This window comes from Temnothorax curvispinosus, unplaced genomic scaffold (genome assembly GCF_003070985.1).
Source record: "Temnothorax curvispinosus isolate PA1 unplaced genomic scaffold, ASM307098v1 QBEX01014331.1, whole genome shotgun sequence".
In the NCBI taxonomy this organism is placed as follows: Eukaryota; Metazoa; Arthropoda; class Insecta; order Hymenoptera; family Formicidae; genus Temnothorax; species Temnothorax curvispinosus.
The window spans coordinates 360,745-376,215 of record NW_020224111.1 but is presented as its reverse complement, the minus strand read 5'-3'; the positions used below and the strand labels follow the sequence as shown (position 1 = coordinate 376,215).

The following is a 15,471-nucleotide window of genomic DNA, read 5'->3' as shown; positions in this document are numbered from 1 at the left end:
TTTTACATGCAGAGAGACACAATGACTTTCAGTCGTATAATTGCCGCGTAAATAATGGTTGACTGCGCTTATCGTAGCGATGATAATAATGCGAAGGATGACGGTGCTACTCGATACGATCCATTCGTCTATGAACTCTCTTGTTTTAAGACACACAGATGGCAAAAGAAAATGAAAAGTTCGTAGCAGCAAAATCAAATGTGCATTTTGTATTAATAAAATATAAAGGTATATATATGTAATTCGTTAATACGAGATAGCGCATGTAATATTTTTGCATCTCTACAGCACATATACACGCGCGCTTATGAATGTGTGAATAACAATGTAAAATTATAATATGCAAAAAGTTTCAGAGCGATAATAACATGGACTGGAAACTTATTGAAATATTCACTTCCGAAATATTTCACGATATTGAAGAAATGTCTCGTAAATATCAAATATCAAAGAAATTGTCTGAATTATAATATGCAAGAAATACTAAAATACTATTCGATATTAAGAAAATACCTCGTAAATATAAAATTGCATTTTTCCCAATATCAAAGAAATTGTCTGACAAGCGTTTGTCTGACAATTAAAATGGTATTCAGTTGAATACTAAATTTTTCAAGGAATTTCTCAAGGCAGTATTATCGCCGAACTTTGCAATGTTTCCTCGTCTCGAGAGCTCCATCGTATTGTTAATGCGTTGTTCGAACGATAAATGCAGGAACAAGCGTAAGTGGACGACTTTGCTAGTAATCAAGTCTCCCATTGGTGGTCTCATTAGTGGCTTATTCTACGTATCTACTCAACAGTCTTAGTACAATAACGTGAAACTTGCATCGCTCTTCTATGTAATAATATATTTTTAATATTGTTATATCATAAAATAAACTACGGAAACAGGAATAGATTTTTTCCTCACAATCAGTTAAAAGAGATGGAGTTAAAAGATATAACATTACATTTTAATACTTTAAGATTTGAGATTAGATCATCACGTTTCTAATATTAATTTAAGAAATTCTGATCGTTTAAGATCGATAATCTATTATAATCCCCTGTTGTGCTAAATATATTAATGGTTACGATAATAATGATAAATTTTTTTTTGTTTAAAATGAAATAAAACTGACAGTAATATCGATAACCAGTGCAGTATTAAGATTAATATGTAATTGGATTATAATTTATGAAAAATTTATGGACAATATTATCAAAGTTAATATGTAAATAATAATGTGTGCGACGCATATTGAAACTTTGTTCTTTGAGTTTTATGAATTTTATTGCTTTTAAATGATACCATAATACATACTTATATAAAATATACGGCTAATAATATAATATTATTATAATTTTTTTATTAGTAAAATTGCAATTTATGTAGAATAATTTAATATTAATTACCCCTTTCTTGCTCCGTACCATTGTACACAAAAATATTCCAATTAGACGAAAGTTAGATCCTCTAGACACAGATATGAAAATATCGTACGATATATTATACAATGTTTTGTCGTATCTCATTCGATAATATCGTCGAAACTTATCAAACGATAGAGATATTTTACGAACGAGATTCATAATATTATCAGAACGGATTCATATTATACCGAGTCTATTTTCGTTCACTGCGCATCACATTTGCTTTCTGCAAATAAACGACCCGTCCTCGAAAGGTTACGATCCTCGGTACTTATTTTTCACGTATCTACATCCCTTTGGGATTACCAGTCGGCACGTACGTTAAAAGATCACGCTTGTCGCGAAGAAAGGGGTTGGTCTCGGCATTAGAAAAGAGTTGGCCCAGATTTAAGGGAAGGATCTGGTCTGCCATTGGCCGATAACTGGAGCGAGACCCAAGGGTGGATCTGATTCTCGATCTCACGTAGCTCCGAAGCTCCGCGCCGCGCCGCGCCGCGCCGGTCTCGCGAGTCGGGTCCTATAATTCGATTCGGAATTCTAGACCAACGGCCGTCGGGCACTTTGAATCTCCGATTATGGTAGCTGTTATTTGGAATTCAGATCGTTTCTGGACACGGTCCAGGAATGTGCAAAGCGCTCACGTACGACGTAACGGTGAAACGATCGCGCGCCCGAGAGAAGAATCCCCCGCGATCGTTTCGGGCTTCCGCCATCGACCCGCGTCGCCTCGTACACGCGTATCCATTTCTGCTGGCGATTTTTCTGACGGCGACATTCGTCCTATCGATTGCAGGGTCGGTCATCGCGACGATGGCTCAACTGGAACAAAGATCGGATGATGCAAAATGGGCGGTTCAGATGGAAAAGATAAGTGAGTACTCCGCACGATGTTTTATGTGGCATATGTGTGCTTATAGTGCTTAGTACTGTTGAAAATTAACTCCACTTTTATCCATGATGAATAAATGGATGGATGTACGTTATGATAAAAAGTATGTCAAAGATCCATATAAACCGTAAAACAAAATTATTGGAATGTTAATTATATTTGAAGCAATTTGCCTACAATTAGATGCCACAATGGACAATTTGTATTTAATCTGCTGGTTATATCGAGTAATTTTATACCTTGAGCAATGTTTTTCATGCAAATACTGTACATTCTGTACATTCCTTCAGGAAGAGACGGAATTTTTTTTAATTTTTATGTACGCTTTTCATCGAAAAGTTTATTTTTAAAATATGTGAAAGCAGTATTTTTTTGTAAATATTTTATCAATTTTTTTGATTGTATCTCTTACGGATCTAACTGATATGAACCTATGACGCGTTATTCTCATGAATCTCTTTGTTCGTCCAGAATTTCTCGGAACGAATATTTATATCGCGTACGATCGATTGGTATTTTCCCGATTCAGAAATAATTCCGCCTATGACAGAATACTTATCGTGTATTCTGTCATAGTGTAATCGAATCGAATTCTCCAAATTTGGATATTCGTGAGGAAAATACACAATCACAGACAATTTAGTAACACATGACTCAAATAAATAATCCTATAAGTACTACATTTGCAAGGTTTATCAAAGGTTTAAACAATTAAATTACCAAATTTGTTTTAATAATGTTTTTGCCTACCGTCTCTTAATAAGAAAGTAGATATAGATGCGGAGACGTGCAGTCTTTTTTACTTAATGCGATATTTAGAGGGCGTTATTTCGGCGGAGTCGTGCATTAGAAAATTTCGCGATGAGTCATCGGGTACTCTCAAACCCTCGACAATACGTGTCTCGATATGCGTGCAGACACGCACTCCGGAAAGCACATGATTCATCGAATGAAACTCACAATCGGGCAATCTGCATTAACGATGCACCGCCCGATTCTGAGTCCCCCGATTTCCTCCCTGCGTCCTCATCCTCCGCTTTCCTCACATCGTCCTCTTCTTCTTCCTCTTCATTCGTCTTGTTCCTCGCTACTATCTACCGTTTCTGCACGATTGCCCCGTTAGACGCTGACATGGCCCGTGACCACGTACGCCGATTACTGATATCGCTCGTGAACGCTTGGAAATATTTGAAAATCAGTCGCTTCTCCGATTCTCTCGTTTGTGATTTATGTCGCGTTTCATTCGAAAATTGATTTTCAGGTAGAGATGCATTAGAATAAATATATCAGACCTTTTTCCATAGTGGGATTGTTAAGTTAAATCTGATGTAGCTTATTATGATTTGTTAAAAGATTTTATTTCTCTGTTGCAATTATGAAATTTATTATAAAAATACTAATAATAAAATTTAAGTTGATTGTGTGAGACATTTTAGTATAAAAAATATAATACAAAATTTTTTTTATTATTATACGTATTATTATACTCCTTAAAATTAAAGAAATCAAAATAACGTATATACATGTCGAAAATAAAGGAAACTAATACAAATATTTCTACTTAAACAAGATTAATATGTATTTGCGTATTGCACACGATATGCTATTTATAAAGATGATTCTGTTGGCTTTGCCAAACAGCCATCAGATCTTTCAACCGAGATACCTGACTTTTCCTAGATTGATTGTCTTAGTCAGAGACCACTTACCTGTCCTCATATTCGAATCGCGTTTCTTCTCTCCACGGAACAACCAGACTTCTCGTGCAACCACTGAAGCACAAGAAAGTACTTAAATATATATCACGAGATAACGGGGCTCTGTAGAGATGAAAGTGCCTCCTACGTAAGAGATCGACAAATACAAATTGGCATAATCTATTTTTTAATTCTAACGCATTACATACTTTTTATTGTTGTTTCTTATATTTAAAGGAAAACTATTTTACCTAACAACGATGAATGCACCGTAAAAAAATTTCAAAAAGATTTTTTAATTAAATTAAATTATTTTATTATTAATTAATTATCAAACTAGATTTTTAATGTGCGATGTAAGTCGCAACTTTGACGCAATAGACACTATGTTAATCATTAATATCTTTTTAACCATAATTGGATACAACAAATTTCTTTTACGGGTTGAAAGCCCTAACAACGTGCTTAATTTTGATTGCAATAAACCTTCTCCAACATGTCACATATCGTAGATATATAACATGTCAAAGTACACAAAAAAAAGCCTTTTTTGCAACTTTAACTGCAAATTTCTCAAAATTGTGTCGTGATAAAGCAATTTGGTAAATAGGATCGTATATGGCATTCAAAAAAAGAAATTATTTTGCTGAACAATGTAGTAATTTTATTTATTCTAGCTGCTAGCAGAACAGTTAGAAATTTAATATTCTAAACACAAGTGAAACACAGATGTTAAAGGAATAGTCACGTAAGGGCATATGCTTTCTCATGTCATCTTGAAGGTCAGGCTAGATTCCATATCTCTGTACTTTCTTTACAGCCAAATTCTGTTTGTATAAATTTAGACATCCAGTGCAAACGAAAGACAACATAAAACGAGTCGAAATGCTTGGTTACTCAGAGTTTTATGATTTTCATGGCGATGGAATGTAGCAGTGGCTCGACAATGGCTCGAGTTTCTTTATAACAGACGCACAGAGCATTCATGCATTTTTTCATCAAAAGTCAAGCTCAGTTAAGCCTGATTGAAATAACAGGATTAACATGAGAGCGACTATCTTACGTAATAATCAGCGTTGGGTAAAAATAGATACAAAGTTTCTTTTTTTTTGTGATTTTGATTTATTTCGCTATCAATTTAACGACTATTTGCTATTGTTCGAGTATTATAACTGGAACGGCAAGTTGGAGATAGTTTATAATTAATTCATACTGATGATAGTGATATAGTTTCATGACCACAATCTGTCTAAAAATGGAAAGGAGGAACAGCGAGTAAAAGTTTCGTCATTCTTTGCCTATTTTAGTCATTCTAATTGTCTACTATTAAGATAAATTGATTCAATTGATTCCGAAATTATTCGAAAATAATGTTTATCGATGTATTTTTTTTTTACTTTTTTAATGATAAAAAAAATTTGCTTAAGATATTGCCATGAAATTTTCTAATTGTCTTGTGAAGCATAAATGTTTGATTTTATATAAAATCTGTATAAATTACAATAATATAAATAAAGTTTTCCAAAATTATTATATTTTATTACCTAAGTAAAAGTATAAAATTTAGAAATACCACAAACAAAAATATAAATGCAAGAAAGATGTATTTTTGAATAACTACCTTCAATATCTTTCTACTATTATTCTTTCACTGAAAATATGCATAATAATAAAATGTAAGTGATCAAATATTGATTCAATGATTATTGTCGGGCAAAATCCTCAAAACATTAATAAATATATTCGCTAGCTCTTCTTACTAGCTTTTTCTCACAGATTTAATCTTCTTAATCCGGAATCTTTGTTCTTTAATACTTCAAACGCAAACGTGGAAAAGAAATTTATTGAAAGAATTGGTCTCATTGGAGAGCGCCACTGATTGAGACATTGAATGCGTGAGCGATGCGGAGTTGTCCGAGCAGAAATGGCTGGTGAACGTACGAGGAAATTTTCCGGAAAACAAGCGCGCTCTTGGCCACGGCACCATAGCGAGCCGATTCAGGAAGAGAGAGGCTGGGCTCTATTCGATGTTCGCGGATACGATCACCGCACGCGTTCTCAATATCATTCGCTGAACGCAACGTGCAAAAAAAATATCGTATATAAAATATACGATTTAAAAGATTTTGATTAATTATAAAAATAATCTTTTGAATATTATATTTGATTCAACACCAAAACTCAAATTTCATCTTTTATATATATATATATATATATATAAGCATCATACCGAGATTTCACGAAAGATCCATTCGTGGATAAGGAAAGCTGAGGAAAGTTTGGTGAGATTATTTCAGCAATTTTGATGGCAGGACACAGATTGGACGCGGCTATTAACGAGCGGCATTGTGCACATCGTATCCGCGCGAGTGTCCAGTCGGGTTACGTAAAGCTAGACGCGTTTATTGCACAGCAAACTTTTGCTAATTAGCGCGGGAGAAACCGGCGACCAGCCAGCCGAGATACTCGTACGCTCGCGCATACGTGCGTTCGCGCTCGCTCGAGCAAGCGTACTCATAAAGCGGATACAAAGAGGAGGAGAGACACGTACGATTTCTGCCTCGCCGAAATCGTATATTCTCTATTTGACACGAGAGATCTGTCAGTAATCTCAAAGCAATATTAATTTGCTAGTTAAAAAATATATATCCCAGATTAATTGAGAATTAAATTTGTAATAATTTTTAACTCGATGATCTTATATTCTTTGTTTAAATCGGTGAAATCTCCAATGAGAAAATATCCATTGCTAATTACATAGATAGATAGTAAATAGTCGTCCCTCTCGCGACGTCGAGCGATTTGTTAAGATATGCGCATGCACTTTTGGCGCATAGTCGAGAAAGCCAAGAGATGCTTCTTGATAGACGTTGCGCACGTGTATCCGCATGCAGACGTCTGCAGACTTGAAGCTAAGTCGTCGAAAGGAATTAAAACTCAACGTGATAATGGGTGATTAGTAACGGGTTATTTTCTGAATTCTTGCGATTTCATATTACACTATCATTCGTCACCGTAGACTAGATGGTGAATTTGAGGAGTGGAGATAAAACCAACTTAGACGTTAGAAACGTTTTTACTACGAACAATATCTACCACCTTTATTTTACATCTATAAAATGATAATTAGAAACGTATAAAACTTGTTATTTTGATATTCTTTCTGCAATTCCGCGTCTCTGTTTCAATTTACTAACCCACATCAGATTTCATATCAACGGATAATGACTTTCGCTCTTTCTTTGGTACCGATTTAATCCGCGCCTGATTATACGCGTGCAAGCGCGTGTGCGCTCGTAGGTAGCAAAAGCGTGTCGGTGCACGCGGATTGGTACACACGTAGAGACGGGTATACGTAAGAGCATCACGCAGGGTGGTTCATCGGAGAGGAACTAGGAAAGTCTCGAGTGATGAGGAAGCGCTTTTATTTACGACTTGAATTCGTCGGGTAACGAAGGCATGCTTCGCGATTGACCGATAAGACGATGATGAAGTCCGAAATGATCGAGTGAAAGATGGCACGAGTCTAGTTTTTTTCCTTTATTCGTTATTGCGTATCATCAGAAATAATAATGTTTTCAAATCATTTTAGCACACACTAACATTTACTATATTTAATTAATGCTACATTGGCACTTTGCGCACCATTAAAATTATCCATCTGTAAATAAAATCTCGAGCAATTTAAAAATTGCTAAAAAAATTTATAAGAATTTATAAAAGAATACATAGTTATATTTATACATACATAATAACATTATTAATGTTAAAAACTAAAAAATATGTAATAGATAAGTTGGATCTCTTGAAAATGTTTTCCAGATACGTATATGTAGATCGTTATTTCACTATGTATATACGAATACATTTTTAAACTCACGAGAACAGCTTCCGTTTTAATTCCACGAACCTTTAAGATAGTTATAAACTGTGTATAAATTTATAGACTAATTTTCTTTCTGTATCAAGAAGGAAGCGATCCATTTTCATTTGGATGTACCTATTATATACATTTACAAGTGAATCGAAGTGCACGTGGTGATCGCGAGCAGGTATCTATAGTACTTTTTAGAATATGACTTCTCTTCCGGCAAGGAAAAGAAAACGCGCCACTGATTTATCTCTGGCCGCTCATTTCACTCTCGCTTCTGTAACGTGTTTTACATAGATTCTCACTGCTCGCTGGGCTCGTAATTACGCGCATTGAAAGGCAACGCCTCACTCTTTGATTCCCATATACGCGTAATGTCCGGCATGATGCTTTATATCGCTAGCTTTCCGATTAATTGCCCGCAGCTGCAATTATAGTTCAGCGAGAAATGCTTTTTCTTCCCTAATATATGTGTACATCAAGTTGTTTGCAACATTCAATAATGCATTTCTAAAATTTGCGAAAACAATGTGACTGATTATTTTTAAATCATCTCTCGTGCTACAAAGGATCCAAATAATGGATCTCAAAGACGGAGTCATTTAAAAATGGCTTTTTAAGCAATGTTTAATATACTACATATTTTATTTGTTATTTTTCCATCAAACTCTTCATCAAATAAATGAGATAGAAAGTTTTTTTTTTAAAAAGGATTGAAAACTTTCTCTCTAGATAAAAAAGAGAATACTACAGCCCGTGATGGCAATTCCGTTTCGATTTCACTAAAATTTTGTTTTTAATTGTATTTAATGACAGATACCTACAAAACATGACAATATTATTGGCTTTAATATTTATCGGCCTTATATCGACTCAACCGGAAACGCCGAAATCAATATCTTTTCCTCGTGTATGCGTTTGTGTGGTAATTAGTGCCCGAGCAATTATCCCACGCCCAAAGATTTGACATCGGACTCGGGGAACAGGTACCTTACATGATAATGCGTACAATTGCGACACGCACGTACACACGCCGATACGCGCGATAGTACTTACGCAAACGCGCATGAAGAAAAAAAAAGAACGTGCTGCACGACGATATCGCGGGCACGACGCAGCTCGCCACGGGCAAATTAGCCGGTCTCCGTTATACTTCTTAAAGGTCGCACCGTGTATACGAGCGAGTTTTAAGAAACTAACGAACCCGCCGAACACAGAGGCGGTTCCGCGCGGGACGCTCGCGAGAATACAGCCGAGATATTATGTAATTCCGTAATTAAACGCCATAAATTCTATTAGCCCGGACTTGAGTTTCCGCTCGCCGATGTCTCCCTGCCGTTCTTTCCCTGAAAGGATGAATAAAGGTGCTGGCGAGTCGTTAATACCGTTTACTAATGCGTACACGCTGGGAGCTACGTGATATCTTTAATGAAAGCTTTCATCGACCTTTAACCTTACCGAATCTCCGTACGTGGAGCTCTTACACATACTGAAATCTAATCGATTTAGATGACTAATTAGGACTTACTAATGACATGACTAATTAGTGAAAACGTAATGTCTCTGTTTTGAAATCAAATCTAATTCAATTTACTTTTTACATTACCAAACCTCCATGTAATTTTCTTCAAAGAAGTGAAAATTTGATAAAGGAAGCAGGATGTATTCTTCTAAAAGTTCTTCTAAAACCACGTGTCTCTCATTTTGGCCAGCGTTGTCCGGGATATAGAGACGCGCCTTATCATATCAAATGACAATAATCTTATGATTTATCGAAGAGAGACGTCCTTTCTTAGTACAGAATGTGAATGTTCGATACAAAATCCTTTACTGTTATACAGCTCCATAATAATTCGCATATCTTTACTTGTATCACATATTTTCTTATTAAAGAGCCCAAAAAGTTTCATTGAAGCAGTATTGAATAAGTAAAGATATGTAAAATATATAATAGTGTAAAAGCGATAAACACATATAAATTTTATAAAATTTTTTATAATAGAATTAAGAAAATAAAAACTGAGAAGATATGATACACATTATAGTAGAAGAAAAATAAAACTCATATAATGAAGAAGAAAGTTGAAAAAAATCGAGGATTCGGAAGACGATTTTAACACGGTCCTTGCATTCGGGCGCATTCTGTGGAACAACGTACATTCTCTACAATGTGGAATTTCATCTCACAGGTCCGGAGATACTGTTTGCTACCGGTGAGTAGCTGTCTCGTCGTAGATAAAACATTTCCGGGAGAAAATCATAGGATTCTAGTGTAATGCGGGACCGGTCGGATAAGAAGTAAAAACGAGAAATAGAGCTCGAAGGGATATAAGAGAAGGTGCACGAGAGCACGCAAGAGGCACGCACGTGCGTGATAAGTGTCGCGCCCTTTTTACTGCCGCGCTTGACCTCGCCTCATCTTTTGACGGATCGTTTCTTTCGGGCCCGTTTGCCCGAGTTCTCGAGATCACCGGCATCGCCGACGACGGGGTCGGTCGGCCAACGGCACCGCGCGACGTCCAACACGTGCCGTTTGACCGCTTCATAATTCTGTACCACTTCCTGCAGTCGGGCCCGCCCGGCGCTGTCTGGCTCATCCTCTTCTATCTTGTCCCGTCTTCGTTTCCTCTTCCTCGGTCTTTTCGATCTCCGTAAGAGAAGCCGAGAAAAAGGAAATGACGTATCGCGCATAACAAGCGGACACGTCGGTCTTACGTTGGGAGAGAATTCACCAATTTGATATAACATGGTTCAGTCTGTTGGCTTTGCAGTGAACTTTCGTTAAGTAACTTTTAGTAAACTTACGAATTATTTTATCGAAAGATTTAGAGAACATCTTTTCTTAATATTGACATTAAAATAACATTTAAATCACCGAAGAGAACAGATTAAATAAAATAATAAACAGTTAGATAAAATTTTATTCTTTATTTGATTCTGGATGGACTTTATTTCGACAGAATTGAGAATGGATTCTTTCAAGGCGTTTAATATTAAAAATTTATTAATTGTTAAACATTTGTGAAAAAATATACAGAAAAATATCTCATTTTCTGTGTGTACGTAATTTCTTATTTATTTTACGTAAATTGGTGAAATGTGTTAAAAATTTATTAAATTTTCGGGATTGATAGAAGATAGATAAAGCAGCAAGAGTGTTCATAGAGCTATTCATACTCGAAATACTTTTCGCGAATATTTCTTCCATTCATCGTCTACTAAACACTTCCACTCTTACTCGTTGTTTGCGGCTGTTGTTCTTGCTTCCGTGCGACTTCTTTCCTCGGCGTTTCTCTTCTCGACGAGACTCACAATCAGAAGAAGGAAATAACGTCCGGCGCATAACAATCTGTCGATGCAACCTCGCCCGGGGCATTGTAACTTTTCTCCCCTTTGTGTTTTGCAATAAGTATTACGCAATGATCGATCGCGCAATATATTATCGACGTCTCTTTCATCGCTTGCGTAAATTAAAAGTCGAAAAGTGGATAATCTGTTAACGATGCGAACTTATCTTATCGGAGAAAGGCAGTTTAATAGAAAAGAAAAACCTTAAAATGCTCTGGTACGTGGTCAAAAACGCTAAGTTTAAACGTACTGTCATTAAAACTGATAATTTGTAATAAAATTTATACTATCTACATTTCGTTATCAGCTGTATTGTGTGTTGTAAGGAAAGGGTAAAACGTGTATTGAAATTATTAGAACCGTTTTAAATGTCGCTCTGTTTCTCCTTTTTACATACATTTGCGGCCGAAAAACTAAAAGGGAATATACAAATAATGGATAAAACATTTGTAAAGAAAAAGGCCTTTCAACAAACTTTCTATGAAAGTAAACAAACTTAAAAAAAAAGCTCTAGCGAGTTTATCGTGGAACTGTAATGTATCTTTTGAGATCTTATACTTTTCTACGGAAACGGATGAGATGACGAGGTTCAAGAGACGGTGTCTCGTCTCCGTCCCGCGCGTCTCTCTCTCTCTCTCTCTCTCTCTCTCGACGAAGAGTCTCGTAGCCGAAGAAGGAAATGACGCTCCGCGCATAACAAAGTGTCGTCGATACGTCAAGCCCCTGGCACCGTTGCTTTCCACATGTGACATGTGACACGCATTACGCGATAGATATGGATGTGTATATCGGAAATTTGATGTCGACGATCGATGGTAATCTCATGGCACCGATATGCAGACGACGCACTGTGCCGCAGGCGCCGAGATAACTTTGCGACGCCGCCTTATAAATAATTATATTTTTTTATGGAAAAGAAAAAAATTCTTGCAATTTTTTTATTGTCTTTACAATAGTTATCTTCTGAATTTTTTATATATTTTTTATTATTCCATTTAATTCCTCTTGTATTATCGACATGTTATCATAATACTCCAAATTATATTATTACATACGATTGATTTAATATCGATTATTAAATTGCCTTTCCACTAGACATATAATGTGCCGTTTTCCGAACTGCGTGGGTTGTACATGTTAAACACCCATTATCTCTACGCTTGTATTCCGTTCACCATTCAGCTCCAATTATACTTCCTGAAAGATTTTTGACATTGAAAGATCACGGCGGGGTTTCCTGTTGCCAGCGTAGCGACACCGTATCCGTGGTGTATAGAGATCGGTGGATGTGACGCTTGCGAGTGTGTTGTTTCGCTATACGCATACATCTCATGACGTTCAGATCAAATGACGTGGACCTTGCGCAATCTGCGGCTTCGCCGCCTCCTCGTCTTTCGGCTTCGGGATGCTCCGAAGGTCCGGAAGTCGCGGTCTTCGGTGGAATTCGCTTATGCGACGCCGTGTGCCAGTCGGTGTAAAAAAAAATCGATGAGAGCGCGATCCCGTGCATCGACACACGCACGTCACATTCACGCGCGTGCCTGCTTTCTGATGCATCGGTTTCTGGTTTCCGAGCGAGCTGGCGCGCGCGCGCGAGTCTGCAATCTTTCTGAATAATAAATCTTGGAACGCTTGTACGCGCTGTAGGCAGGAACTTGCTTGTGATAGAAATTTAAAAAAATTTTATACATAATTGTAAAGCAAATTTTCAACCCAACACGATTACTGAAATGGAGGTAATATATAGTATTATTTTCATAATGCTATGTCTCTGTCAGTGTAATAAAAAAATGTTTTTAATAATTTTATAGTTTTATTAGTATTGTTATAGCTGGGTCCCAGGATTAAATTTAATTTAATAAATTCATATTAAAAAATTCACGTTATTGTTATTGCAATTTAAAATCTTATAGATCCTGGGGATTTAATAAACTTCATCTTATTAAGTAGTTGTGTGTTACATATTTTCATTTTATAATAAGTAACGCTGGGTTAAAAATTGTATACAGATAGCGCGTTACTCATTCTTAAATAGAAATTTTGATATAAAAATAAAAAAAAATGTAATATACACACACAACAGTGTTTTTTAATTTCATGAAAATTTCTTTTATTTTTGTGACTTGTCATATTTTTCCATGTTTTCCTCTTGCAATATGCGAACATATGTATTACGTTTCATCATCCTTATTCCCAGAGCGTCATTTCACTTTCATCCTTGCGCTTTTACGATAGTTATATATAATTACATCAAATTTCTCCGTGCTTGCTTAAGAACGCGAACCATCTTCTCATCGCGTCGTATCGCGCGTTTCGATTTTACAATTTCAGATTTCTGCAGTTGTTGAATTAGAGCCGACGAGAGGCGAGACGTTTCTGCTCTCCCTCTCCCCGAGATTGCGAAATCATCCGTCGCGCTTCCCGTCCATCGGTTTCGGATTTCCGAGCGAGTCAACGCGAACGGGCACTTTCTTTATTCGCGCACATAAGCTCGTCGCGCGCGTGTGCGTGGACGGGCCGCGATGCTCCGCGTAGGTGTGTATACGCAACGCGCGCGCTTGTGCTTGTACCGTCGCATCGTAGCCCGTTGCTAAGGAAAGTATTTCAAAATTGCGCAAACCCGTGTCTCGTGTGACAATGCGGAAAGAGAACGTTGCCCGTCGGCCCCGTCGTCGCCGAGAATCGGATCACCGGAGGGAGTGCACACTGCAGCCGATGGCGAAACTCCGAATTTTGCATTCGGACGAATTCCTCGTTTCGAGGCCGCGCCCGCGATAGGTACGAGAGGCGAATTGAGTTCCTCAAAATCGTTCGCGCGAACGCACCGGAACGGTTATTTTCTAAAATCTGTACGGAGATCAGGGAATAATTGAATTTAATAATTGAACCCCTATCGAGAGCCAAACTGATCAAACTCATAAAATAAAAATTAACGAGGATATAAGTAATCGTCACTCTGGTACTAAAGTTAAGAAATTTATAAAAAAAAATGAAGGTAATTGGTTCTTCCGATCGTTGAAAGACTCGTGTAAAATCGCGTGCTAAATTTTCGAAATTGTTCAAAGACCACAGGATATATAGCGATGCATTTCACCCGAAAATCGTTAAAAGTGATATTTAAAGAACTTTAAAAGTTGAGCCAACTTTCGCCAACGAATCTGAAGAAAGACGCGCGAGAATTCGTAAAGCCGAATGAGAGAGAATTAATGTTCATAAAATTTGACCGATTCTAGAGCGTGCCCTTTCAATCTGATTCAGTAGCTTAGACGTATTAGCAAAATGGCCAAGTAATCGCGGACAATGTCAACGATTACCCGCTTTCTACTCTAGAACATTATCTTTATTATCTAATCCTATATATAGGGGATTTCATATAGATGCGGATAAGCTGTGTGTTGTCCAACGGAGATAAATCTTGCCTTTCGAACGGAAAATCTGGCGGCACAGCAAAAGCGATAAGCGGGAATCTCTTTCCTTATTCCTCAGTCCTCGCGGAAAGCACGTGGAACGTGGGGGAGGGAGGGAATCTCGGGATCGCAAGATGAAGGAACATCCCGTAAAATCGGCGGCGTATATCCGCCCGCCGCCGCCCCCGCCGTCGTGTAATCCGTATGCGTGCACGCAGCTACTATTACTGTAATAACATGTTTCGCGAATTTATACGACAAGACACATTTGCGACAATAAGTAACAGAAATGAGTGTAACGTTACGGTAATGACGGGGGGCCGACTCGAGCAGAGGTAGACAGAATTCGCGGACATATGAGGATGACAGAGGCCTCGCGTGCAAACTGTGTTTTCCGAAGGTAACTATGTTGGCGTTGCGTTATCGGGTTACGCGATCGCACGTAGGCTAACGACACGAAAAGTGGTCGGGATAAAATAGATTCGCACGATTAAAACGATAATCAGCGTCATAATCGACGCGACAAAAAGCACATTTCGTCTTATTCTTTCTACCGCACGGCTCTCACGCGTCTCGTTAATTTGTCGCGTTAATTTGACAAATTGTCCTCACTCTTTAACCTTTGAACGAATATATCACGAAGTGCTTTATCTATAGAGATGTAGAACGTACGATTGTCGTCTTTTTTCAGCCTTTTTCCTATATGTGGAAATGTATTTATTAATTTTCTTACTTGAGATTAATACGACGCAATATCTCGAATGAAAACTGACGGTGAATGCGCAATTTCGATTAATTTTTCAGATAATTTTGTATTACCAATTTAAAGCTTATTTTTTTTTT

The 15,471-nt window shown here is 37.2% G+C and overlaps 1 protein-coding gene across 6 annotated transcripts in view; it reads left to right on the top strand.

The window, feature by feature from the left end:
* LOC112464599 (ras-responsive element-binding protein 1) overlaps positions 1–15,471 on the top strand; it is a 125,519-nt gene that overhangs the window by 70,988 nt on the left and 39,060 nt on the right. For 5 of the 6 annotated variants that reach the window (XM_025031701.1, XM_025031700.1, XM_025031699.1 and 2 more), the window contains one exon: positions 2,210–2,287. The exons of the other annotated variant lie outside the window; for it this stretch is intronic. In XM_025031701.1, the coding sequence (XP_024887469.1) occupies positions 2,227–2,287 (61 nt within the window). In that variant the 5' untranslated portion in view covers positions 2,210–2,226. The remainder of the gene's footprint in view (positions 1–2,209; positions 2,288–15,471) is intronic. 6 annotated transcript variants of the gene reach the window in all.